This window comes from Notolepis coatsorum, assembly GCF_963971535.1.
Source record: "Notolepis coatsorum genome assembly, chromosome: 16".
In the NCBI taxonomy this organism is placed as follows: domain Eukaryota; kingdom Metazoa; phylum Chordata; class Actinopteri; order Aulopiformes; family Paralepididae; genus Notolepis; species Notolepis coatsorum.
Genome location: NC_140180.1, coordinates 40454671 through 40482591, shown reverse-complemented (window position 1 = coordinate 40482591; position 27921 = coordinate 40454671). Strand labels below are relative to the sequence as shown.

The 27921-nt window shown below is 42.4% G+C and overlaps 1 protein-coding gene across 1 annotated transcript in view; it reads left to right on the top strand.

Annotated features, from left to right (window-relative positions):
- abca1b (ATP-binding cassette, sub-family A (ABC1), member 1B) overlaps positions 1-27921 on the top strand; it is a 63650-nt gene that overhangs the window by 23253 nt on the left and 12476 nt on the right. The window contains exons 9-40 of the mRNA XM_084331640.1: positions 316-553; positions 1126-1265; positions 1527-1643; positions 2041-2235; positions 3092-3297; positions 3653-3829; positions 6943-7165; positions 8752-8973; positions 9669-9873; positions 10475-10588; positions 11551-11725; positions 12384-12515; positions 12799-13076; positions 14894-15114; positions 15919-15994; positions 16434-16684; positions 17431-17482; positions 18563-18700; positions 19022-19170; positions 19322-19446; positions 19605-19703; positions 19869-20058; positions 20574-20668; positions 20784-20816; positions 20933-21038; positions 23432-23506; positions 24261-24430; positions 24897-25074; positions 25908-26023; positions 26178-26322; positions 26713-26836; positions 27641-27770. Of these exons, the coding sequence (XP_084187766.1) occupies positions 316-553; positions 1126-1265; positions 1527-1643; positions 2041-2235; positions 3092-3297; positions 3653-3829; positions 6943-7165; positions 8752-8973; positions 9669-9873; positions 10475-10588; positions 11551-11725; positions 12384-12515; positions 12799-13076; positions 14894-15114; positions 15919-15994; positions 16434-16684; positions 17431-17482; positions 18563-18700; positions 19022-19170; positions 19322-19446; positions 19605-19703; positions 19869-20058; positions 20574-20668; positions 20784-20816; positions 20933-21038; positions 23432-23506; positions 24261-24430; positions 24897-25074; positions 25908-26023; positions 26178-26322; positions 26713-26836; positions 27641-27770 (4895 nt within the window). The remainder of the gene's footprint in view (positions 1-315; positions 554-1125; positions 1266-1526; positions 1644-2040; positions 2236-3091; positions 3298-3652; positions 3830-6942; positions 7166-8751; positions 8974-9668; positions 9874-10474; positions 10589-11550; positions 11726-12383; positions 12516-12798; positions 13077-14893; positions 15115-15918; positions 15995-16433; positions 16685-17430; positions 17483-18562; positions 18701-19021; positions 19171-19321; positions 19447-19604; positions 19704-19868; positions 20059-20573; positions 20669-20783; positions 20817-20932; positions 21039-23431; positions 23507-24260; positions 24431-24896; positions 25075-25907; positions 26024-26177; positions 26323-26712; positions 26837-27640; positions 27771-27921) is intronic.

Below are 27921 nucleotides of genomic sequence, written 5' to 3'. Positions count from 1 at the left end.
CGACAGTGGTTTGGGCCGCTGTTATCGATCCCCATTGGTGTCTAACTTTATTTTGTTGGTTTAGTTTAAGGGCGACATCCAATAGCGAGCCAATAACCTTAAACCCACGTTATCGTTTGTTTTGCATGGTTAAATCTTATTGTGTTGCACGACTTCCACAAACAGAAACACCACTGTGTCGACACACTCTTAGTGTGATGTAATGGTGATTTGTTGTACTCCTTAGTATGACATAAAAGTGCTTTATTGAACGAGTCTCAAACATTTTGACCACAAAAAGGTCCCACTGTAACCCTGTGTTCCCCCCCCATCAAGCTTGCCAGTATGAAGAGTTGGAGCGACCTTCGAAACGAGATCATCTTCTTGACTGAAAACGCGACCTCCTCGCCCTCTACCATGTACCAGGCCGTGTCGCGCATCGTCTGTGGGCACCCAGAAGGTGGCGGCCTCAAAATTAAATCCCTCAATTGGTACGAGGACAGCAACTACAAGACCCTGTTCGGTAACCACAACAGTAGCGAAGACGATTTTTCCGCGTACGATAACACCTCCAGTAAGTACTAATTCGGGTGGCCTTTCTCGGTCAGTGTCTGGGATTGAAATGCAGGCCATTTGTTTTGTGATTTAATCGTGTACCGTGTATTAGTGGTTGTTATCCTGATTATGTCATCCTTGTTATACTTTGTGGGTAGCTCTGGTTTATAGACCTTCTCAAACTTGGACAACATGAACATACTAAATGGGCCCACGTGTATTTCCTGTTGCTAAAACAGTAGCTAACAGAAAATAAACGTGGGCCTAAGCTGTTCCCTAGCAATGCAATTCTATTGGAAAAAGGTCTCTAGCAAATCTGGTAATGACCAACTTGCACTCTACTTTTCTCTCTTTCTGTATTTTCTTTTCATTTGAATTACCATTGTTTCCGTCCTGTCCTCCTCAATGTGTCATTCACAAACAAATAATCGTCTATCTTATGCTACTGGATAACTGCATCAGCTGTGGTACAATTTCCATCCCTTGACCACAATCTCAAAGTAGTTTGACTTGACGTGCCATTTGTAAATGCCTGTGATGTTTGTGACTTCACTAGCTCCCCTCCGTCAACGTCCTCTTGTGTTTCCTCAGCTCCATACTGTAACAGCCTGATAAGGAAGATGGATGCCAACCCGATGTCCAGGTTGATCTGGCAGGCCGTCAAACCTCTGCTCATGGGCAAGATCCTCTACACCCCCGACACCCCTGCCACCCAGAAGATCATCCACGAGGTACTGACTACCAACTTCACGTAGATTGCTTATTGAAGTAGCGGTGCTAGAGGCACAATCTATATGGAAATGGGAATGAGCATATGTCGAATTTTGATAATGCTGACTAGAACAATATTGGCTACAGGTTGACGTAAACCAGTGTTGCAATTACGTATGTTTTCTTTTATAATTTTTTTTTAAATAGAGCTTATATTTTACATCACATTTTTCAGTCACCTGTTTGCCACAACTATCAAATGATTCCTCTCTCATTCTCAGGTGAACCGAACATTCCATGAAATGGGAGTGTTGCGAGAACTAGGAGGCATGTGGGAAGAGATGAGGCCCAAAGTCTGGCATTTCATGGAGAACAGTGAGCAAATGAGCGTAGTCAGGGTAAGTGGATCTCTCTTTTTTTCTCTCTCTGTAAAACCTAAACCACTTACAGTCCATTACCTCTCCGGTGGTAGGGCCAATACTGGCATCTTGTGGGAAATTGTGGCATGAATACCATTTGGCAGATGATTCAATCCATATCGGTGGGTGGCAGGGTGGCCTGTTGGTTAGCAATGTCTCCTTGAAAAAGATACTGAGCTGCTTCAGGGGTGCTGACCCTTTGCTCTGACCCTTCTGGTGAAATGCCTATATGTTTAACAGATGTGTCTCTGAGGGATATGCAAAGACATACATTCCTAATTACACTGTATTTAATATGGCAATTGAGTGCCATTAAAAAGAAACAAACACAATTCCAAATGACCTTTGTTTACCCATGACCCTCCTCCGTCCTCAGTCACTGCTGAAGAACAACATCACTGCCACCTTCTTCCACGCACAGCTGAGGGACACGGATTGGACTGTGGCAGACGTTTCTGATTTCCTGTCCAAGAAGTCGGAGGACACGCGTCCTCAGGGTGCGGCCATCACCTGGAGGGAGATATTCAACGAAACTGACCAAGCTATCATGAGCATCTCTCGCTTCATGGAGGTCAGCATCACTTTCTCTTCCTCTGCATTTGCGCTCCTCTCAGTCTAGTTCTTGGTTTCTCTTTCTCTTGCTCCGTTTGTCTTCCTTTCTGCTTTCTTTCTTTCTTTCACTCTCACTCTCTATTGCTCCCACTCTCCTACTTGTTCTTTTGAATTATCTCATATTTCCTCCTCCTTTCTTCCACTTGTTTGCTAAGCCCCTCCCCCTCCATTTATCCCCCTCGCTCTCGCTTTGTGAAACTTTTCCTCTCGTGTTATTGAGTCAGTAATCAGTTGGCCTATTACCACAGTGTCCATTCCCTTCATTCCCCCAGCCTCATAAAATCCTTGTTCTGCACATTTCTGTCTTTCGGCAATATTAACCGACACGACTGACCGTTACATCATAGTTTGTTGAAAAAGAAAAAGGAAATGACAACTGAACCGCTATGTCAGAGGTTTATGATACTCATAGTTTTGTTATAGTCTTAATCTTGTCCCCCAAAATTGTGTAAGGGGAGTTGACAAAGGACAAAACACAGCTGAAATTGGTTAGCAGTGAACTCTGTGAACCAATTTCACTCCCACACCCCTTTTGTCTTTAGATGGATTAGAAGAAAAGTGCACAGTCAGCGGTTTGTACAGGGAAAACCATATCCGCGGTGTCCCCCAGAACTGGAACATCCTCATGTTTGGCTTGAATAATTATTTTTGGCTTTTGTTTGGGTTTCATTGGTTCAGAGGAACTTTACTCAGAGGATGTAAACCTTCAATTCAATGAAAATCCACACCTCTCCAAACTGGAATTAGAAGGTGTTCACCACAACAGCAGCGCTTTGAAGATGCTCTGTCTAAACCTTGTGTGTGTGTGTTTTCAGTGTGTGAACCTGGACAAGCTGGAGCCAGTGGCCAACGAGGAGAAACTGGTCGACAAGTCCATGATCCTGCTGGAAGACCGGAAGTTCTGGGCGGGAATCGTGTTTCCAGACATGGACGCCAACAGCTCTGAACTACCCACCAAAATCAACTTCAAGATCCGCATGGACATTGATAATGTAGAACGCACTAACAAGATCAAAGACGCGTAGGTTTCCCTTTTTTTTTTAAATTTTTTTTACACTCAAGCACACACCACACACCCTTCTAAAATTGTCCAGGGTCACAGTTTTTATTGGATTACTATTGGTTACTTATTGGATTACTGGGGTCATTTTTAACATAACTATACTACTACCTACCATGCTAATAATGTCTATACTACTATGCACTCAAGAGTATAGCACTCAAGTTATAATATCACTTACCCTTAGCTGCCAGAGTTGTACCCTTCCTGCTGACTTGTACAGTACTTTTAAATCGCTTTGGATTAAAGTGTCAACTAAATTACTAAATGTAAAATGTACATTTTTGTCCATGGTTTTCCCTCTTCACCTGTACAGATACTGGGACCCGGGTCCTCGTGCAGATCCCTTCGAGGACATGCGCTACATCTGGGGCGGCTTCTCCTACCTCCAGGACATCGTGGAGCAAAGCATCATCCGAGCAGTGACTGGGATCAAGGAGAAGACTGGCGTCTACATCCAGCAGATGCCCTACCCCTGCTACGTAGATGACATGTAAGACAAACAATAATTACGTAGCTACTACAAGCTGAAGACGTCATTATTATTTTCACGTTGTGTTTCGATTTGTCCATGCTGCAGTATGAAAAGAGTGATTTTTTTTGTACTTTTAGTAATGAAGTATAGAGCCAATAGTGGCTATATTACTTTTTCTATCCCACATTTATTTGTGCCAAGATGTCGAAGAATTCACAAACAAACATCTAGCACTTTCCCCTCAGTGCAAAAGTCTGCAATTGTTGTACATAGTGTATAGTACACCAGTTTGTAGTATAGTGTTAGTGTACATACTTTATGGTACCCTGCAGCCTCTCGGCTTGACGTTCACCCGTTTAGGTGTTTGTGAGACAGACTGAGGCTGCGGTTACATTAAAGGAAAACAAAAACATTTAATTTTCACTTTTCTGAACGTTGCGTTATGGCAGTCAGGTTAGACATCGTTTGTCTCCTGTATGCGCGGGAGGTCATTTGTCGCGTGCACAAGCATCTGCTGGGACCGCGTCCGCATCCCCATCCTTTTTACAAATGCGCGCCGTGGGACTCGCTGTTATTTATCCTTCCTCGCACCACTTAGAATACATCTTCCCATGTTTAGCAGGCATGACATAAATTATCAGAAGAAGCATCTTCCTTGACAGACTTGCCTTATTGGAATCTAACCGATAATGACTTTGTGTTTGCCGAGGCTCCAGCGCCCTGGGGTATTGGGAGAAATGCGATCTGTGATCGTGTTTCAAATCTCTCTCGCTCCCTTAAAGATCAACTAAGTGACACGAGGCATGCAGTGTTTTTTTGTATCGTTGTTTAGGGCAAATTATTTCAATCTGATCGATTGAGACGCAAAACAGCTGTGTACAGTGTTTGGAATATTTAGGCTGTGGTTTTGTGTAGGATCAGGACATGCCCAATAAATCGAACCGTTTGGCTATGCCCTGGGAAATTAGAAATTCCCACAGAGAACGTCTTCAGAGATGTGGAATGATTACTTTGTTGTGCATGCGTGTATTTTCAAACCTCACTTTAAATTACATATAGACTTATTAGACTACAGTCGACGTGTAACGTCGATGCATAAATGTCACCTAAAGAAACTGATGTATATTTGGATTATACATGATGAAGACGTTCAGGCTATTTAACTTTAAATGTATTTTCTTTCCTGTGTTAATGGCGGTTTCACGGTGTGACCACGTCGTGGGCAGCACCTGTTTCGTATTCCCTAAAGACAATTTTGCTAACAACATATTACATTGGAATTCAATAGGAGGTATATATAATTTAAAAGTTGCCTGTGAGGATTTATTTTCTGATTGATTCGAATGTTTTAAGACTATTATTATATTTTAAAATTTTGTATGGCTTATAATTATTTTGCAACCATTTAATTTTATTCATTTTACCCCCCCCCCCCCCCCCCCCAACCCTCACTGTACTATTTGGAATATTATCATAGACCTATCTCATTTGACATCTGCATGAATGTAAAACCATGCAAAGCAGACAACTTGGTTTGGGGGTATGAAAATAAATAGATGCAAACATGGACAATTAGGACACTTTGTGCACCTCTGTTCTCTTTGGGGAATTAGGATGACGTGTTGCAAGTATTTGTACATACAACTGTTGATAGGCCTAACTATATATTAGCCTATACCTAGAACGAAATTAAGAATTACAACGAATAAAAGAACCGAGGTAAATGTATCCTAAACTAATCATTTCGACTTAAAAAAAGGCCTTTATACTCTCACAATATTTTTGCTTTTGTTAGAACCATCTTTTCTTATTTTTTCTAAACATTAAGAAGATACCCATAACCTTAATAATATATTGAACATGTCAACAGGAACATAAACCGCAAGCAATTTAAATGAAATCAATGCCCTTGATAAATACTGCCTATTTCCCAGCGTCTTTACCTCCAGTAACCCGGGGAGTCGGGGACACGATGACTGGCATTCACACACTGCAAGGGGAATGCTTTCACATGTGTTTATGTAAAAAAACAAACATAAATTAAGGTAGAATAATTCCTCAACCTTTACGGTGTAATAATATGTTGTTGCGTAATTGACCCTCTGTTATGCATGCATGGTTATGAATATCGACCCCTCCCAAGTTAAACAGCCCGGAGTCAAGTGATACTGCGCCCCTAATTGGTCAATCACGAGCAATTCTCCCTCAATAAAGCAACATTAGGCCATGTCATTTTATTCTCTCCTGGCTTCGCGGCGAGGTGGGGTGTGGAACAACTCAAGGTTTAAAAAAGCGAAAAAAGAAATAAAAAAGACGTAAAATCCTCCGTGCAGCTCGTGCACCACCATCTCGAGGTCTAATGCCATCCAGGCAGGAGGCTTCTCTCCAAAAAGAAATACAGGGCTGGTAGCACTTAAAGTCTTTAAAACGTTCAGTGAATGTTCTCAATCTACCTTCCAATTCACTTGCCAATAGATTGTTTTTGCTATTTGTTTTGATTAATTCTACTGCGATACAGATGAATTATCTTCTCAGAATAGTATAAGTGGCTATCTTTTATGCATATTTTACATCTTGAGCAATAATATTTGCGTCTTGTTCTAGCAGCGTTCTGTGACCTCATCATCTGTCATATCAAGGGCACGCGGACGTCGGTGTCTAGTGCGCATGGGCGTTGGGCGTGAACCGCTCCGTTTACATGCCACCGTTCCAAGGGAGTTTTGAGAACGAAAACCCCCTTTGAGCGTTGCCGCTAGGAAAACGAAAATGCCAGCTAAAACGGCATTGCCTTTTTTACTTGGACATGCAAACGAACTAATTTGAAAATACAACGTTGCTGTTTTCCCCCAGTGTAACCAAGGCCTGGGCAGAATAGATGCCCCCCCCCTTCTCCTCCCCTCTGTCCATCCTCCTTAATCCGGGTGAGATAAGTAAACGAGAAACGCTCTCCGCTCCAGTGGAGCTGTTCAGTGGCCAACATGTTTGCACTGGGCAGCCACCCAACAGGTGTGAACGTCTGCAGCCGAATGTGAAGCACGACGTGGCTGGAAAAAAAACGTTTGTGTGCTCTGGTTAGCTCTCCCCCCGTGGTGAAAATGTCTCCTTCTTCTCTTTCTTCCCGTCTCCTCCAGGTTCCTGCGCGTGATGAGCCGCTCCATGCCGCTGTTCATGACCCTGGCGTGGATGTACTCGGTGGCTATCATCATCAAGGGCGTGGTGTACGAGAAGGAGGCGCGTCTGAAGGAGACCATGAGGATCATGGGTCTGGACAACGGCATCCTGTGGTTCAGCTGGTTCATCAGCAGCCTCATTCCTCTGCTCATCAGCGCAGGCCTGCTGGTGCTGCTGCTCAAGGTAGGGAAACGCCAGTGATGTACCTGAACGCATTCGTATTTTGGGCGAACGTGAACTGAACATACTGTATTTCCGCTAGATGAACGTAATTGTGAACGCGTTCATTCTCGGATCTCTATCACAGTATAATTTTGTTCAAAAGTGTGCCAGATTTGGGACGGGCGCACACACGCACACACTGAAAGGTGTGTGCGCGTTGCACGGAGAGAGAGACTCGTTACGGGCGACGCGGGCCGCCCCTTCATGGCAATGGTAGGGGAAACACTGATAAATAATCACAGTGTGATGGAAATGCCAGTATTCTGATTGCTGTCTGTGGTTCAATGGGTTGTGGCAATAACTTTTACAAATAATAGCTTGCAGCAACGTATTGAAAAAAGAACTATAAACTAGTTCATTTTTGAAACCGTGAACTTTAGTTCAAAATGTTTAATCATGAACTATGAACTGAACTAGTTAATTTAAAAATGTGTGAACTGAACTAGTTCATGTAGAAAGTGAACTTTCCCAACACTGGGAAAGAAACGCCACGTCGGTAACGAGTTCCTCTGCTCATCAGCGCAGGCCTGCTGGTGCTGCTGCTCAAGGTAGAGAAACGCCACGTCAGTAACGAGTTCCTCGCGGGCGGCAGGGTGGCCTAGAGGTAGAGGCCGACTGGTTCGTTTCCCCCGCGATACAGGCGGGTTGTGAGCTAGCTGCCTAGAGAGGGTGGCTGGTATTACATCTATTACATCTACTGGTGCTGCTGCTCAAGGTAGTAAAACGACATCAGTGACATTCTAATTATCGGAGACTTCACAAATTGAAGTGATGAAAATATTTTGGTTTAATAAAAGATGGCGGTACATAATGTAGTATGGATTACAGCAATGAATAATGAAATTATAGTTGTGTTTGCGTGGGTCCCATTTTTGAAGAGGAGTGTACAGTCATACCCTGCCACGTAGATGGGAGGTGCTCTGGAGCGAGCATATCGTGTTGGGTATGGCAGGGCCACCCTGGTGGAGATTGAAGGCCTTAGGCTGGCCCCTGGGCGGCAGCGGGTGACCTGCGTGACACAACACAATGCAAGGATAGGAGGACAGGGAGCCTTTTAAATGTTGCACAGTAGAATTGGGAGCGGCAGGGTATAATTAGAGGGATGAGATGAAAGGGGATCGTGCGATTGGTTAAGAATGATATAAAAGTGGAGAGGGGTTCAGTCTCTTAGTTTCCCTCAGGGTTGTCAGGGCTGTGGTGGGGGCAGGCTGAGGCAGGTATGATGTGAGTTGCAGGTGAGCTTTAAGGAGAGACGAGAAAACACATTGTTAATGTTAAAGGGAAATCTTTTTCTTATGGTCATGTCTTTATATTTTAGTCGGCTGTCACAAATTAATGTTGTGTATGGGAAACATTGATTGTTATCTTATCATGATGACAAGTGTTAGTCTGGATGACCATGGGCTGATGCAGCCCTAACCAATACAGGCCAAACTAACCTATAACTTCATTATCCCCTTGTCTGTAGTCGTGGGTGATGATGATGAATAACGTCATGTGAATAACATTCATTCTAATTTCTAACCAATCCTGTCTCTCGTCAACAGAAGGGGGACCTGCTGCCCTACAGTGACCCTGGCGTTGTCTTCCTCTTCCTGGGTTCCTTCGCCGTGGTGACCATCATGCAATGCTTCCTCATTAGCACAATGTTTTCCCGCGCCAACCTGGCGGCGGCATGCGGTGGCATCATCTACTTTTCCCTCTACCTGCCCTATGTGTTGTGTGTCGCCTGGCAGGACTACATAGGCTTCGGAGGAAAGGTTTTCGCTGTAAGTTGCGAACAGAGTTTACATTCTCTAAGCATGAGGTGCCTACAGAGAAATGCAGCTAGAAGTGGAAGAATTGCAGGCATCTGAGCTTATTCGTTACATATTCTGAATTCTCTTGGCAGCATTTATTGAGAGAAATCCAATTTACTCACAGTGCATCCTAATTCCCACAAGTTCTTTATAGGTTATTTGTAGTGGTGGTAGGCAATAGCAGATATGATTAATCAAATTGTGGAAATTATTGTATACACTACAGTATGCAAAACAACAAGCTCTTTGAATATACCGTTATTTCAGAATGGGAAATGCTAATCCCTCTCTCCTCTCTTCCCCCCCTCTCCTCTCTTCCCCCCTCTCTTCCCCCTCTCTCCTCTCTTCCCCCCCTCTTTCCTCTCTGCCCCCTCTCTTCTCTTCCCCCTCTCTCCTCTCTTCCCCCCCTCTCTCCTCTCTTTCCTCTCTCCCCCCCTCTCTGCCCCCTCTCCTCTCTTCCCCATTTCTCCTCTCTTCCCCCTCTCTCCTCTCTTCACCCTCTCTCCTCTTCCCCCTCTCTCCTCTCTTCCCCCTCTCTCCTCTCTTACCCTCTCTCTTCTCTTCCCCCCTCTCTCCTCTCTTACCCCCATCTATCCTCTCTTCCCCCTCTCTCCTCTCTTACCCCTCTCTCATCCTTCTTTCTACCCCTCCCTGCCTCTACACAGAGCCTGCTGTCCCCGGTGGCGTTTGGCTTTGGCTGTGAGTACTTTGCCCTGTTTGAGGAGCAGGGTGTGGGCATCCAGTGGGGCAACCTGTTCTCCAGCCCCATGGAGGAGGACGACTTCAGCCTCACCTCCGCCATCATCCTCATGTACGTCGATGCCCTCCTCTACGGAACCATGACCTGGTATATCGAGGCTGTCTTCCCCGGTAAGGATAACCATGATGATGATCTTTATCGGTGGCCCCATTTGGGGGGGGGGGGGGGCACAGTGGCTCAGGAGGTAGAGCGGCTGTCGTCTGGTAATCTGAAGGTTCCTGGTTCGATTCCAGCTCTTCCCGGCAGCATGTCGAAGTGTCCTTGAGCAAGACACTTAACCCCTAACTGCTCCCGCTAAGCCGCTTGGCACGTTGTATGGGTTGCCTCTGCTGTCGGTGTGTGAATGTGTGAGTGAATGGGTGAAGTTGAATGTGAGGCATAAGTTGTAAAGCACTTTGGATAAAAGTGCAGTCCATTTACCATTTAAATGACAACTCTCACTCACTATAATTCCGATGCAAGTAGACTATAACAAAATATAATAAATTACCAACTGAGTTGTTGTGTATACTGTATGAGGAAGAGAAGGAGTCTCTCTCTCTCTCTCTCTCTCTCTCTCTCTCTCTCTCTCTGCAATAGGCTTGCATAAGGTATATCCATATCCAGTTGTGACCATTTCCCTTTTTATTCGTATGACAAATACAGTTACAAGGAATGAGTATCACGCTGATGATCTAAAATGAATGACTGATTTGGTCTTGTGGTTTTTAGGTCAGTATGGTATCCCCAGGCCCTGGTTCTTCCCCTTCACCAAGTCCTACTGGTTTGGAGAGAAAGAGAACAGAAATGCCCCACTCCTTCAGGGCAGGAGGGGAAACCGAGGAGGTAAGACTGCAGTATCTTGTCTACACAGAGAGTGACTCTTCATAAAACTGCAGTATTGCATAGTAATATATCACTATGCTGTATAGATTATACTAGGGGTGGAACGAGTGGACGAGTAACTCACGATACGATACTGTGATGATATTTGTGATTATTTTAAATTGTATCTAGGATACATTACAGTATCGTCTATGTAACTGAAGAAGAAAAAAAAGGCAAAAAACATGAATTATGTATTTATTCACAGAATTGACATGAAAGCTTATCAGATTCTTTAGTGTGCATCACAAACTGGCCAACTGTACATGAAACAAATTGCATAGTGTCTCTTTAACACACACTGACTTGATTATTATGTAAGGGATAATGTATAGCTACGAGGTCATTGTCGCAAAATAATTGACCGACACGGAGTTTAAAATACCGAGCCGCCTCTGCGAGGTGTTTTAAACGTCAGTGAAGGTCAATTATTTTGCGATGATGACCGAGTATAGCTATACATTATCCCGCTTATTACATGGCTAACTTACTAACAATATACCTAATTCATTTGACAAATCGCAGTTGTTCTGTGGCTCTGTCAGCCCAAATAAAGTGATTATTATTATCGCGGGCAGCCCGGCAGGTGTGTCTGATTGGCTGCACTGAAACAGTGTGTGTCAGTGGGGCTTGATTACTGCAGCTGCGAAAAACAATAATCACCGGTGGTTATCGAAAAATAATTCACTGCTGTCGGGGCTATTGACCAATCACAAGCAAGCATTTCGGCGAATGTGAAAACGCCATGTAATAATAACTATTAATGATGTCCCCCACGGAAAACTTTGTTACCATCTGCAATAATTAAATCTGGGATCATTAGAAATGTTGTTGTGAGCCCCAAGTTCTCATATGTTGTAAATAGTGGGGGGTTGTTTATAGTTTCCATTGAGATTGACATGGTTTGTTGTTCTGCTGCGTAGCGGTTTGCATGGAAGAGGAGCCGGCCCACCTGGAGCCCGGGGTTTACATTGAGAACCTGGTCAAGGTGTATCGGCATGGGAAGAAGCTAGCTGTGGACGGTCTGACTCTGGGATTCTACGAAGGACAAATCACATCCTTCCTGGGACACAACGGAGCAGGGAAAACCACAACCATGTAAGTGAAGCGATATGTTGTGGCCATTAGAGATATACTGTGTGTGCATTGTGCACAAACATAGGAACAGGGGTTTCAAGCTGGTAGCATTTGTCACGTGTTTGTTTGTATCTACCACTTGTCCAGTCACAGATGGAAATTTTATTAGCCTGCTAGCCTGTGACTGGTGGTTTTAGACAAAGCTGTCTTCGCTGGCTAGACTACTGTATGAAGATGGTAGTGAAATACATTATATGAACAGAATACAAGCTGTAGATGGCCTTGGAGAATATAGAAACTGTTGTCCTCTTCTGTGAATTGGCCTTTGGCTTCACTATGGTTGAATTAAACATAGACATACACAAATATACAGCAGTACAACAGAGCTTCAGGTACATAAACAAGAATATAGTTTATCTAAGCACAGTAGTGGGGAAACAAAGTACAAATCAGTGGGTTAATAATTGATCAGGTTTTACATATTGATATGATCAGTGCCCATATTCTCACACTTCTAAGATTAGGGGTACTGATCTAGGATCATTGCTCAGGTCACTATGACCTGTTATCCTATCTGGTCTCAGACCAGCACTCCTACTGTCGGATGCTTGATGAATACATGTGTCCTTTATTGAATTGTCCTTTACACCTGTCCTATTCCCATTTCTTCCTTTTCCAGGTCAATTCTAACTGGACTGTTCCCACCGACCTCTGGCACAGCCTACATCATGGGCAAAGACATTCGCACGGAGCTGAGTACTATCCGAAAGAGCCTGGGTGTCTGTCCACAGCACAATGTCCTCTTTAGCATGTAAGTCCGACACATTCGTCATCTTAACAACCTGCAGACGCCTTTTACGGCCTGATGGATTCATAAACCACAGGCGGGTCAATAAGGGATTTGGAGACCATATAAACTGATTTATGACTACACAAAAAAACATAGTACGTACGTAGTGATGTCATTTGAGGCAACGTGTCTAGAAACACGTAAGCGCTAATATGGCTACATTTTAAGTTGAATATTGAGTATTTTGTTCAAGATTTTCTTGGTTTTTATCTTTAATATGTGGTTGTGTCACGTTGATCCCCAGGCTGACTGTGGAGGAGCACATCTGGTTCTACGCCCGTCTGAAGGGCCTGTCTGAGGAGAAGGTGAAGGGAGAGATCGAACAGATCCTGCTGGATACCGGCCTGCCGCATAAACGCAAGTCCATGAGCAGCACCCTTTCTGGGGGCATGCAGAGGAAACTCTCTGTAGCCCTGGCCTTCGTTGGAGGGTCCAAGGTGGTGATCCTGGACGAGCCCACCGCCGGTGTGGACCCGTACGCACGCCGAGGGATCTGGGACCTGCTGCTCAACTATCGCCACGGTGAGATGAACCGCCATGAGTCGTCTTTCACCAGGGGCTCATCGTCTAATATTCAGTGAGAAGAACGATGGGTTTTTCACATTTCATTTAATTTCAAACCTTTATTTATACAGGTAAAATCTCATTGATTCACCAAACACAACAAATACATAAAACAAGTTCCAGACAAATACAAGACAAGTAACTCAACAAAAAATCTAAGAGAGGCTCAAATCTAGATCAATTATATTAAAGAGCAAGAACAAGAACAGGCCCCCATGGATGCCCTCTCAATATTGCGTATAAGAAGTTTAAAATCCCCAATGGGAATTAGGTTTGGGAGCCTCAGTTCCTTTTGCAATAAGTTCCACGTAGATGGGGCAGAATAGGAAAAGGCTGTTTGTTCCATAAGTTAAGATAAGATGAAATATTCCTTTATTGATCCCCTTGGGGAAATTATGGCGTCATAGCAGCAGGGGGGAGGGGGGAGGGGAGGTACAGGTATGGGCAGGGTAATAGTAGAAAGACATAAATATAGGCAATACAATTGAATCTGAATATAAAAAAATATGGGGAAGAAAAAAATTAAATAATAAACGGTGTAAACAATATAATTGACTCTGAATATGAGAAAGTAAAGGCTGTAATTAAAGGTGCAGATGAGGGTCTGTATGCCCTATCAGTTATATTATACGTTAATCTATTTTATTATACAATAGATATGGGCAATAAAGAATTTGAATCTGAAAATATATACTATGAGTAAAGTAAACAATATACACAGGTGCAGTATACACAAGGTACCCTGCAAGGCTTTTATTGTATAATATTCAGTGAGAACGAATTTTCACAAGGGGTTTATCATGTAATATTCAGTGAAAATGAAAATGTCTACAAGGCAAACTAGAAGGGTACTCCCATGCTACGGCACACGGTGACCTGTGAACCCGTCATGATGACAACACAAGTAGACTGGGGAAACTCATTGTAATATTTAATCCATGTATCAACATTGCTAGTGTCCCTCAGTCAGAAATCGTACACCAATGGCTAAAACCTAGATCTGTGTGGTCGAATAAAGAAAAGAAATGGTCCACCAAGTCGGAGCCAAATTGGATAATCACCGTTACTGACATTCTGCACTCCGGTGATACATACTCACCATTGCATCCTGTATGATGAAGTGGACTGATTTTCTCTGGCAGAGAGGCAAAATAAACATTGGTATCTGTTTATCTTTAAGGCCATTGCTGGGAAATAACCACCATATATCACAATGACACTGGATTGGAATTATGGACCCTGTCTGGCCTGCTCAGGTTTATGCTTAAGGTCCCCCTCATGTGAAGTCAGCCTTTTGTTTTAATGCCCCAGCTGCTTGGAATGAGCTTCAACAAACACTACAAATGTCTTTGCTAACTTATGGAGCATTTAAGAGCATGGTTGCAAACCTCCCTACGCCAGTATGTAACAGTTTCAACTGATCTGTGTTTTGTTTATATTTTATTATTTTTATTGTAGCCTAATATTGTTTTTTAGTATGTTTCACATTATGTATTTTATTGCCTAATGTTATCTTTGCTTCATTGAAAATGAGGGCCTACCCTCAATTGCATTCCCAAGTCCTAAATAAAGGTTGAATGAATGACATAGACACACACACACACACACACGCACACACACGCATACAGACACACAAATGTGGGTGTAAACAAATTTCTTTGATTAATTTTACTTTCACACAACCACAACTACCTCAATTAAATGTAAATAAAGAAATAATAATAATCAATAAATACATACAATACATTAACCGGCATTCCTCCCTTCAACAACAGGCCGTACCATCATCCTCTCCACCCACCACATGGACGAGGCAGACATTCTGGGCGACCGCATTGCTATTATCTCCCACGGCAAGCTGTGCTGCGTGGGCTCCTCACTCTACCTCAAGAACCAGCTGGGCACCGGCTACTACCTGACCCTGGTCAAGAAGGACCCCCAGCCGTCCCTCAGCTCCTGCAGGAACTCCTCCAGCACGGTGTCCTTCACCAAGAAGGTCCGGAGAACAACACTTTATAGTGTTCTATTTCTACTAGTACTTCTATTGGACACTTTATAGACTTTAGTATTTATATTACAAACTTTAGAGGCTTTACTATTTCTATTAGAAACTTAGTGGCTGTAGTATTTCTATTGGAAACTTAGTGGCTTTAGTATTTATATTGGAAACTTAGTGGCTTTAGTATTTCTATTACAAACTTTAGAGGCTTAATTATTTCTATTAGAAACTTAGTGGCTTTAGTATTTATATTGGAAACTTAGTGGCTTTAGTATTTCTATTACAAACTTTAGAGGCTTAATTATTTCTATTAGAAACTTAGTGGCTTTAGTATTTCTATTATAAACTTAGTGGCTTTAGTATTTCTATTACAAACTTTAGAGGCTTAATTATTTCTATTAGAAACGTAGTGGCTTTAGTATTTCTATTGGAAACTTAGTGGCTTTAGTATTTCTATTAGAAACGTAGTGGCTGTAGTATTTCTATTGGAAACTTAGTGGCTTTAGTATTTCTATTGGAAACGTAGTGGCTTTAGTATTTCTATTAGAAACTTAGTGGCTTTAGTATTTCTATTGGAAACTAAGTGGCTTTAGTATTTCTATTAGAAACTTAGTGGCTTTAGCATTTCTATTGGAAGATTGGTGGCTTTAGTATTTCTATTAGAAACTTAAAATCATGGATCAGAAAAATGATTATTGATACAGATACAGTATTGTCACCATGTTATCATGAACCCGATGCCACCATGAATGTAGTGAAGTAGACGGCAGGTAGTAAATATATATTATATGTCTCGCTCAGGAGGAAGATGGTGCCTCTGAGAGCAGCTCTGACGCAGGACTGGGCAGCGAGAATGAAAGTGAAGCCGCGACCATCGGTAAGCATATGATCCGTCAGAGCTGTGTGTCAGTTGATTATGACGTTCAAGAGTGCACTCCCAGGACAATATGTATAAAGTTTAGGATTTTTTTTTAATTGGAGTTTTATGATAATGTGACCTGTCAATGATCCTAGATCAGTACTTTTACTATTTTACTTTTACAGGCATACAGGCCCTGTTCCATACTTTCTTACCCATATTCAGATGTTAATTGGCATTATGGTGGAGCTGGTCCCCCCCCCCTATATTTTACAAGTTGGTAAAGGATGAATTAAAGTGGCTATTGTAGTAATCAGTACTGTTCACATTTTCAACAGCGCTACAACCAGATACAGTAGATGGATGGATGGATAGATAGATAGACACTAAGCAAGATCAAGGAAACCATCAACCATCTACATTTTCAAACATTAATCCAGCTCTTATCCATACACAGAAAATGGCCCGGCGGCGTCCATATGCGATGTGCCCTTCATCCCCCCGCATGTACCCTTCATCTCCAGCCTGATCTTCAAGCATGTCCCCGAAGCCCGCCTGGTGGAAGACCTGGGTCACGAGCTCACCTACATCCTGCCCTACAGTGCCGCCAAAGACGGTGCCTTCGTGGAGCTCTTCAAGGACATGGACGACAAGCTGCACGACCTGGGCATCTCCAGCTACGGCATCTCCGACACCACCCTGGAGGAGGTAAGGGCCATATAGGACTATCTATATATGACTTCTATTTATATTATCTTGTATTTCTGTATATTTACTTGTTCCTCTGTTTTATATTGTTTTGTATTTTATATTATTATTGTTATTACCATTTATTTTATTATAATTTTTCCTTTGTCTGTCAGGCAATACATAATCCTTGTATTAGAAAGGTGCTATACAAGCGACTGGGAGGCGTAGCGGAGATTGCGCTCGTCACCAATGCAAGAGGCTGCGGTCTCGACTCCCGGAGTCAGCATTGCCTGCGGCTTGGGCCAGTCGTCATACTATCTCAATTGGCAGAGGTAGCGGGTGGAAAGTCGATGGGTGGGGATTGAACGTTGTGGACAGCGACTCCTACAGGTCGGTTTGGTGACTTCTGTACAGCAGAGTCAGGAAGTATCGGGGGCAGCGTGAGCCTCTCACGCGTTACACCTCGCCACTGAGAGACCGCGCTGTCTGGTGAAAAGATGCAACAGGCTGCCTCCACGTGTACCGGAGGGGACACGTGATGCAAGGCTTCTATCCTCACTACAGCCGACCAGTGGGAGGCATAGTCTAGCAACGTTCAAGACAGGGGAGGGGAGAATTGAAGGGGAGAATTGTCGACATGAAATTGGGATGGGAGAAAAATAAGGAGAAAAAGTGGATAAAAAAAAGAAATTTGCTATACAAATAATAATAATAATGGTGCTGAGTTTATGTTCGCTTTCTGACCATGACTTTCTTTTTTGTAGATCTTCCTGAAAGTGGCTGAAGACAACGGTGTAGATACAGAAGTTCCCTCAGGTAAGGGCCGGTTCAGAGTGTTTTGTATACAGCTGCCAGGATCATTTCATTCCAAAATTATATACCGTATATATCCATTGTGGGAAGGAATTTTTACCTGATAATTGTTACATAAGAAAAATAAATAAATAGATACACTTAATTTTTTAAGCAAATATCGTAAAATGGGTATTGACTTAATGATGAGAGACTCAGAAGGAGCTTCTATCCCCAGGGCCCAGGAGTTCAACACTTGTAATCCCTATCTGATTGGATCAGATTTGTATTCATTCATTTCAACTCATTATGAATTGAAAATGGGGGACCCTGATGTAAACAAGACGAAAGTCTTTCTCTGGTCTGCATCCCCTTAACAATTGTGTGTATTGAGCTGTACTGTACCCATTCTGCAATCTGTTAATTAAACATTTCAATCAATCAATCAATCAATCAATCAATCAATCAATCAATCAATCAATAGGGATTCAATGTTTTGAACTCCTGGGCCCTGCCATCAGGATGCTCAACGACAATAACCCTATGTAACAAACCATCAAATCCACTCACAGCACACACATCCACACGCACACACTCACTTTAAATAAACAACTCACTGCAGCACCCACTTTAGACACTTTATATTTTTGGTGAAGAGATTTGCACTACAACTCATACCTCATTACACCTTACCGTAAAATTGTACCTCATCCCATTTCTGTATTGTATTGTAACTCAGTTACTTTTTCTACTCGGCATTGTATATTGAACACTTTTGTTTACGTACTTTTGACTTCTATTTTATACTTATTTTATACCTATCTATTTTTATCTAGCACATACTCGGGAGCAAAACAGAAAGAAGCATTTCATATAAAAGTATTCTGTATTTTTGTATGACAACTAATAAATAAACTTGAACTTGATCATGTTGTATAGTGACTGTTACCTTTATGCCAGCACTTATTTAAGAATAGATAAGAGTTGAAAGGCTTCTTTTCTTAGCCCTGAACCATTATGACAGTTTTGTTTTTTTACATATCTAATTTTGGACAGAAATTCCAGACCTAACCTGCCTCCTCTCTGTGTGTGTGTGGTATTTAGATGGTACTCTGCCAGTTCGTCGGCGTCGTAGAGCCCACGCCTTTGGTGGAGACCATCAGAGCTGTCTGAGACCACTGACTGAGGACGACGACGACGACGACAAAAAAAAGGAATTCAATGACTCTGATGTTGACCCAGGTACATACATACATACATACATACATACATACATACATACATACATACATACATACATACATGCATACATACATACATACATACATACCCACACATATCGATGGCAACTATTTTCTTTTTATGCAGATATGAGGTTTTGTTCTTCGCCATCAATACACATACTAGACATACACACACATATACATATATATATATAAGCATAAAATTCCTATAAAACGAATTTTTTAAATTTTTTCATTTAGTTATTTCTAGTCAAAGCTTTTTACTATGTGCAGTTAGCATCCTCTCTGTTCTAACTTGATCTCTTTCTCTGCACTGTAGAATCTCGAGAGACGGACTGGCTGAACTGTACGGATGGTAAAGGCTCCTACAAGGTGACTGGCTGGAGCCTGAAGAGACAGCAGTTTGTGGCCTTGTTGTGGAAGAGACTCCTGTACGCACAGCGATCAAGGAAAGGCTTCTTTGCTCAGGTATGTGGCTGCAATTAGACTTATAGATATTCAATTTGATCAGAATAAACTCTATTCTAATTTGAGAGTGTGTTCGCATAACATCCAGCCCCCCCAAAAAATTTGTTGGATCTGATTATGATGTTGTGTAGTTTTTTTGTTTTGTTTCCAGATTGTGCTCCCTGCTGTTTTTGTCTGCATTGCCCTGGTATTCAGCCTTATTGTCCCACCGTTTGGAAAATACCCCAGTCTGGAGCTGCAGCCCTGGATGTATGAAGATCAGGTCACATTCATCAGGTAGGCATAACGGAGTCCCATATCACACACACACACACACACACACACACACACACACCTTGGTGTGCAGCAAGACTTTATAGAGCATGTTGCGTTTCATTTGTGTGATGTGTTTTGTATGATAGCATTAAGTCTTGATTTTTAAAACATGCGTCCAGTGATGATGCCCCTGAAGACCACAACATGCAGAAGTTGCTAGGAGCCCTCATGGACACTCCTGGCTTTGGCACACGCTGTATGGAAGGACGTCCTATACTGTAAGTCTGCTCTTTTTTTAACTGATATTCATGGATTAACGCATGCCAGAATCAATCTCAACACTGCAAACTTGCTTGAATTCCATCTGCATACAATGAAATAGTTATATATAATAATGTGATTTTCATATATCTTCAACTCCTGTTTCCCTCTCTCTCTCTCAGTGACACTCCATGCACGATGGGCGATGAAGACTGGTCCACACCAGAGATCCCCGAGTCGGTTCAACAGACGCTTGCCAATTGGAACTGGACCATGGAAGACCCGTCTCCGGGCTGCTACTGTAGCATCGACGGAAAGAAGAAGATGCTTCCCGACTGTCCTGCTGGAGCCGGAGGTCTGCCACCACCTGAGGTAAGAGTTCTCCGACCCGGGGGGCTGGACCTTCGTGTGACACGGGTGGGGTGCTGTTTGTTGAGAATCTGTCTCTCTTGGGAAGGATTACAAGTTCCCTTTCAAGTTATCCCGACTGCGATTCTAGCATTCACTAACTCGCGTGCTAACCGAATTTCCCTCGGGATAAATAAAGTATTTCTATTCTATTCTAACAACACAGAGTCTTGAAGCATGTCATGAGTATACTGCAGAAATGGCATATCTCAGGTTCTCAAAGGCTGAAGTGTCAAATGGACAATTGACAATACCATCTGTCTGTTACAATAGATAATGGGAGGATTGGGAATATAAGGCTTTCACCACACTGACAATATGAGCCACATACATACTATTTTCTGCTGTCTGGTCACGTTGGGCATAGACAGAAGGAGTGTAGTGGTATAAGAAACAAAATAGGCTACCTGAGATTACAAATAGATAATAACTTGTCTGAGTTTGAAAGAAATGGTGTTAACTTTGCTGTCCTTCATCAGATGAAACTCAGTGCAACAGACACCTTGCAAAACCTAACTGGAAGAAATATCTCTGATTACCTCGTCAAGACCTATGCACAGATCATTGGGAAAAGGTATGACATTATTTTTAAATGTATGAACACAGCACCAATTGCTGGAATTGAGATTCATTCACAAAATCACTCTACATTCTTTACATTCCTTCCTAAATAATTTTTCTTTTCACAGTTTAAAGAACAAGGTCTGGGTGAATGAATTCAGGTATGTCCATTTTACTCGACTCAAATGGGATTTTCCTCCCCCCTTTTTTTTTTGAATGAGAGACTGCACTTTCGTCAATGTTTGAGCTTGATTAAGAATTGGCTATCTTCTTGCAGATATGGAGGCTTCTCATTGGGCGCCAGGAGCACCCAGATCCTCCCACCGGCAAACGAGATTGACGACGCCATTAGGCAAGTCCGGAAGATGTTTGAATTAAAGAAGGTATGTATGAAAGTGGTTGGAAAATAAGTATTCATTCAATGAATTCATTAAAGGTCCCCTGTCTTATAAATGTCTTTTCCAGTGTTTAGCATTGTTTTCTACCAATGTGGGGTTGTATAAAAAATATCTGTGTCTCAGATTCTCATTTTGGCAGATTTCTCCAATTCAGATGAGACAAGATCCTCCCCCACTGAACTAAGCCATTCTGATTTTACTGTTTTGCTGACGTGAATAAGGCACTGATCTGCATATCTCAGCCCCTGGTTGTAGTCACCGCCCAAAATCAACAATTCGCTCAACAACGGAGCAGTGGGAATAATGCGGAAGCGGTTTCCCTGTCCCTGACTCCCTCTCCCTATCTCTCCACCTGCATTTTTTTTTTAAATATATTTTTATTTGCATTTCTCAATTTTACAAACCGTTTACATTGAATAGATTTTTTTTCTTTCCCTTTTCTCCCTCCCTCCCCCCTCCCTTGATACAAGTCCATTGGAGTGTTTGGAGCATAAACATTTGGCCTCTGTATCAGAGGAGAACAGCAAGAAAAATAACAATGACAGTATTAATATTTACGATAGTGTCAGTTATAAAAGAACCCCCTCCCCTCCCCCCACCCCATCCCACCCAAGGAGAGCGACAACAAACATACATATAATACACATAAATAAAAAATATATATAAATAAACATACGGTAAATACAGATGTAACAGAAAAAACTACGCAAAAAGAAATTAAGTAAAATTAAAAGAAATAATAAGAAAATATAAATAGTATTTTTTTTTTATTAATAATAATAATTTATATAAATAATAATAATATATAATAAGTAATACTCTCCATTCTGGTAGCATGTTTTCCAGATAGTTATAAAAAAAAAAGTAAATTTAACACCCTCAGCGGTAGTAAGACCACCACAATGCCATCTCCCCAGCCATACGTGGTCTAGCAGTGTCAGAAAGGTAGGTGGGGGAAGGAGGGGGGGTCATGGGATCCGGGGTTTGGAAGAAGAAGGGACTTAGGTCATATGGGTTTTGAAATGAAGTAGGAAGGGCTGCCATGTTTTGTGGAAAGTATCTGTGTGGCCTTGTGTTGTGAATCTGATTTTCTCTATGTATGAGAGACATAACATCCCTCATCCAGTGCAAATGTGAAGGGGGAGTGGCTGCCTTCCAGTTGAATAGGATGAGGCGTCTGGCAATAAGTGAGGCAAAGGCCATAGCATTGGATTGCCCAATAGATATAGCGGCATTCTCCGGTGTCAGGCCAAATAATGCAATGAGAGGGCATGGGTCAACATTCACAGCAAAGATATCTGAGGCTTGGTGGCACCGGTCGCATGTGGGATCCATGCCAGGATTTATCTTCGCAAGTCTAGTCTTTGACCAATATAGATGGTGGAGGAGCTTGAACTGTATCAGTGAATGGCGGGCACATATTGAGGATGAGTGTATTCGGGCAAGAGCCATTTCCCATTCTTTGTCTGTAAATTGATGATTTACTCCCAGTTCTGTCTTATAGCCAATACCGAAGAAGGTAGGGATAAGGATATGACATTTTTGGTTGCAACCTTCACCTCCAAGATGTGGTCAATCACAGTTTTTGGAAGCATATGGGGAACTGAGCAAATTAATTCTTAACGAAATCACGTATCTGCAAATATCTGAAAAAATGTGTTTTGGTAAGTTAAACTTTAGGGACACTTGTGTGAAGGACATAAATGAACTATCTTGGTACAAATCGTAAATGCTCAGAATGCCATTCTTAGACCAGTTGCTGAAGGCTTCATCCACCATAGAGGGAGGAAAAAGGAAGTTTTTGTGGACATGTGAGGACGGTGACATGGCGTGGAGAAGTGTTTTCTGAACTGGGTCCAGATCCACCTGCATTTTTACACACAATCGCGAGTCGAGCCGCTCACACAGCGCACACGTGCGCTCACGTCCCTGTCCCTGACTCTCCCTCTCTATCTCTCCACCTGCATTTTTACACACAATTGCGAGTCGAGCCGCTCACACAGCGCACACGTGCGCTCACGGAGCGATCTCTCCTCTCTCTCTCCCTCTGTCTCTCGCTCGCTCGTTCTCTCTCTCGCTCTCTCTCTCGTATGTATCACGCTGTGTCTGTGACTGTCACTCAAAGCGCTTTGCGAGTATGGGCAGAGCCCAGCCCAAAACAGCTTGAAATCTTGAATTGGAAAAATGCTGCTTTAGAGTACTTGATTAGAAATACAAAACAATGACTTAAAAAAAAAAAAAAAACTTACAGATGTGTTCCATAGACTCACATGAATTGTGTATAATTGCCCAAATAGTGAAAGGAATAGCAAAACAGGGGACCTTTAACACTTAATAATAAAGTCTCTTTAACAATATGACCCTGTCCTTGCTTTCAGGGTGCAGCTGCAGACAGATTCCTTAACAGTTTGTCAGGCTTCATCAACGGCTTGGACACAAAGAATAATGTCAAGGTGAGTGAACCCATACATTAAACCTCTTAAGCCCTAGCCATATTTTCAGAAAATCTGCCTAAAAGTACACACCAAAGGTCCATTTGCATGTTCTTGGTATCTAGGGACATCTATGGACCTCAGGGAATGTATTCCCAGTGTCAGAAATATTGTGTTTGTTACTATGCTTGAGTAAATTGTAATGAACCAAAGGATAATATAATTTTGCCTAAAAGTACATACCAAAGTAAATGGACTTCTACAAGGTCCATTTGCATGTTCTTGGTATCTAGGAACATCTAGGGACCTGGGGGTATGGGGGTATGTATTCCCAGTGTCAGAAATATTGTGTCTGTTACTAGGCTTGAGAAAATTGTAATAAAAAAAGGAGAATATAAATTATTATTTAATTTAGCATCTGTGCCGGTGAATGTGCCATGTTATAATTGTGGCGCTAGAGATTTCGCTCACTGAGCTCATTCAGCACCTTCATGAGATCAAGTGTACAAATGATAAAAGCAGGGTCCCCTTATAAGGGGACCTTACAGCTTAACAGTTAAAACACTCCTGACGTTAACATTCCACAATAAGCTTTTTTGGACTGAATTAACATGAAATGAACCAGAAGAAAAAGATCCCACGCAGACACAGGCTGAAAAGTAGCCTTTCTTTAGTCTCATGACTGGCATGTCTAAATCTTCCACCGGTACAGTTTCACCACCTATCGGCGACACACCCTGTTAATAACAACCTCTCCCATTTTTCATCCCATTAGATCTGGTTCAACAACAAGGGATGGCACAGCATTGGTGCCTTCCTGAATGTGATGAACAATGGGATCCTGCGTGCCAACCTCCCAGAGGGCAAGGACCCCAGTCAGTATGGCATCAGCGCCTTTAACCACCCACTCAATCTCACCAAGGAGCAGCTCTCTCAGGTGGCACTGTGAGTAACCTCTCCCGACATGAGAACAACACTTACACAAAACAAGTTTTACTGCAACGCATCAATTAGAACCGTTTCGAGTTACTTGAGTGCAACGATATGTATACATGCAAATAACTTCTTGGAAAGCAAATAATGCTGTTATCCTAAAACCACTGCCTGGTATTACTCTGAAATTACTGCATTACATCTCATTAGCGGCATGCAAAGCATTAACTATTTGACCCTAATGCCTTGATTCAACACAGTTTAACAAACAATTAACCATTTTAAATGCACTATTGATAATATTTTATAATATATTATTAATATTTAATAAAACAAACTTGAAACTTGAACTATTGCTCCCCACAAAAAGAAACGATCCAGTCAGAACAAATAGTGAGTAAAAATGGGATTGAAATTGCGATTTAATACTGTCACTGTAATACAGTTATACTCACTCTCTCTCTCTCTCTCTCTCCAGGATGACCACCTCGGTAGACGTGCTGGTGTCCATCTGCGTCATCTTCGCCATGTCCTTCGTGCCGGCCAGCTTTGTGGTCTTCCTCATCCAGGAGAGGGTGAGCAAGGCCAAGCACATGCAGTTCATCAGCGGAGTGCAGCCCCTCCTCTACTGGCTGGCCAACTTCATCTGGGATATGGTGAGTGGACATATGGGAGCTGTTTTTAAAAAGAGCGGTTAAAGAAATAATGTCTGAAGCAATAGACCAGCGGTTCCCAAACTTTTTTGGCCGTGCACCCCCTGTCACCTCCTGACCTAGCTGACGCACCCCCCAATGGGTTTCTGTTAGAAAAAAATTTGCTGGTCTCCGTGCACAGATTTTATTTTTTATTTTATCTCTTCCCACGGCGACTATGGATAGGGAATTTCTTTATTTAATTAAAATGTTCACGACAACATGGATGCATGTACTCTGCCAGCATGTTTAATATCCATAATACTAAAGGTTTGACTAAGATTTTTATGAAATTGTATTCTAAAAAAATAAAAAATGTATTTACCACCATTAGCCTTTTCATGTCACGCACCACCTAGAGGGCGCTTGCGCACCACAAGGGGTGCACGCACCACAGTTTGGGAGCCACTGCAATAGACTATCGGTTCACTGGCACACACAGAAATGACTTCTTTTAACATTTAGTGTGCAGCTGATCTTATTGTATTACTGTTTACTCCCGTAATCACCTGTGCCTTAGAAGAATGCATAGTTGTGTGTACAAATTAGAGACAGTATAATGTATTTGCTGCACTTTGTTGCAGGAAGCTATTTATTCTTAGTACACATTATTAAATACAATCTTATTTACTATATTGATTTGTTTGAGCCTTGCTAAAATTACGGCACTGATTGGTTAAGTGTTTATATTTATCTTTTAATTTTTTTGCATACATTGCTTTGAGATGAAAATGGTGTTTGCTGGGACTCATGTTTGTGAAGTTTGTCAATTTAATTTCCATTCCTCCGTGTTTCAGTGCAACTACATCGTCCCGGCAAGTCTCGTCATCCTCATCTTCGTGTGCTTCCAACAAAACGCCTACGTGTCGTCCACCAACCTCCCTGTTCTCGCACTTCTGCTGCTGCTCTATGGGTAAATCACACTCCCAGACACACACACACATACTGTATATACAGACACCAAGTATCTCCTTGAAACACAGCATAGTATTGTGCTGTTGCTCTCCTGAAACTCTTATTTTGAACCCGAAGTGGATGTATATGTTAACCTCCTGTGTTGTTTCCAGGTGGTCCATCACACCCCTGATGTACCCAGCGTCCTTCTTGTTCAACATCCCCAGCACGGCGTACGTGGTCCTGACCAGCGTTAACATCCTCATCGGCATCAACGGCAGCATCTCCACCTTCGTCTTGGAGCTGTTCGGTAGCAATGTGAGTTCCTTCACCGGGTCACCAGGCCAAAATGCTTGAAAATAACAGGCATATCCCATTTCATATCGGAAACCTTTCCTGGACTATATTTTCTGAATGTTTTGTAATTTATTTTACAACGTTATTTCACTGAACTGTTAAGTGTACCTCTGCATTTTTTAATGAAGGATATTCAGGTTGACCCCCTATTTACAGTTGGCCTATATACTGTGTATGTGCATATATAGTACATTATGTCTACTCTCTATCACATGTCTTTCTGTTTGTGAGGTCCTGCGTCTTGCAGTATGTACTATGTTGTCTGTGTCTCTCCGTTTATATCGCCAAGACAAATTCCTGTATGTTTATTGTATTTGGCGAATAAAGTGATTCTGATGATCCGTTTACTAGGAGATCGGAGGCGTCAATGACATCCTGAAGAACGTGTTCCTCATCTTCCCTCACTTCTGTCTGGGCAGAGGGCTGATCGACATGGTGAAGAACCAGGCCATGGCTGACGCTCTGGAGAGATTCGGTGAGACGCGAGACGAGACACAGCCCAGGGCTCTCAGGCTCGAACGTGAAACGTAGCAGTCGAGCAGCTCTTCAAGCCACTTTAGCGGCTTGTGTTCAATCTGTGTTTTATAACATAGAAGCTACCATGGCTTGTAGTAGTAGTAGTAGTAGTTTTATTCAGTCATCACACACAATACAATATGCACAATTATTCAACAATCTTTGATTTGGCAGTGACTGAAAAGGTACAGACTGAAGCATAATGCTTATACATGCCTGTCCTATATTCTTAACAAAATTAAGACATTTGTGCAGTATTCTAAAAGAAAATAACAAAAAAAGAATTATTCACATTTGTAATCTTCAAAAATAGCTATACAAACCATTTTCTTAAAAACCAAAAGCGAATGACTCATTCTTAAATGTATATCCGCATTGTTCCACAAGTTAACCCCCACAATAGAAATACATCTTTTAATCCCTTTCTTAGCTTTTTGAACAGTAAATTTACAAATGTCTCTCGAATCATATTTTCTTTCATGTATTGAAAAAAACCTTTGCACACCGTCCGGGGGTAATGTGAGAAAACGGTGAGAAATTTTATTGCTGAAATTCTGAATCTTCTTTCCACATGGGAAAGTGCCAATGCTTCATGCCTTGGCTACACAAAGTCTTGGCACTTCAGTGATGAAACGGGTCCTTTGCTGTGACAAAAGTCTATATTCATACTATTGAAGAAAGTGTCATTTTTCAGATCATGTACGAAACCAAAAATGTCTTATTTGAGCATGTCTGAATGAGACGTCCTGTGCCTTCTGTCCAGGGGAGGACAGTTTCCGGTCGCCTCTGGAGTGGGACATGGTGGGAAAGAACCTGTTTGCCATGGCTCTGGAGGGAGCAGTCTTCTTCACCATCACCATCCTCATTCAATACCGCTTCTTCATCAAGCCCAAGTAAGAACGCACACACAAACACACGGCTACACCTGATCCATTATTCAACGCCGACAGCCTGATTCGAACCCTTCTTGCGTTGGTGACGAGCGCAATGTCCGCTGCGCCACCCAGCCGCCTCCTGCATCACAGATTTGTCCTGGTGACAAGT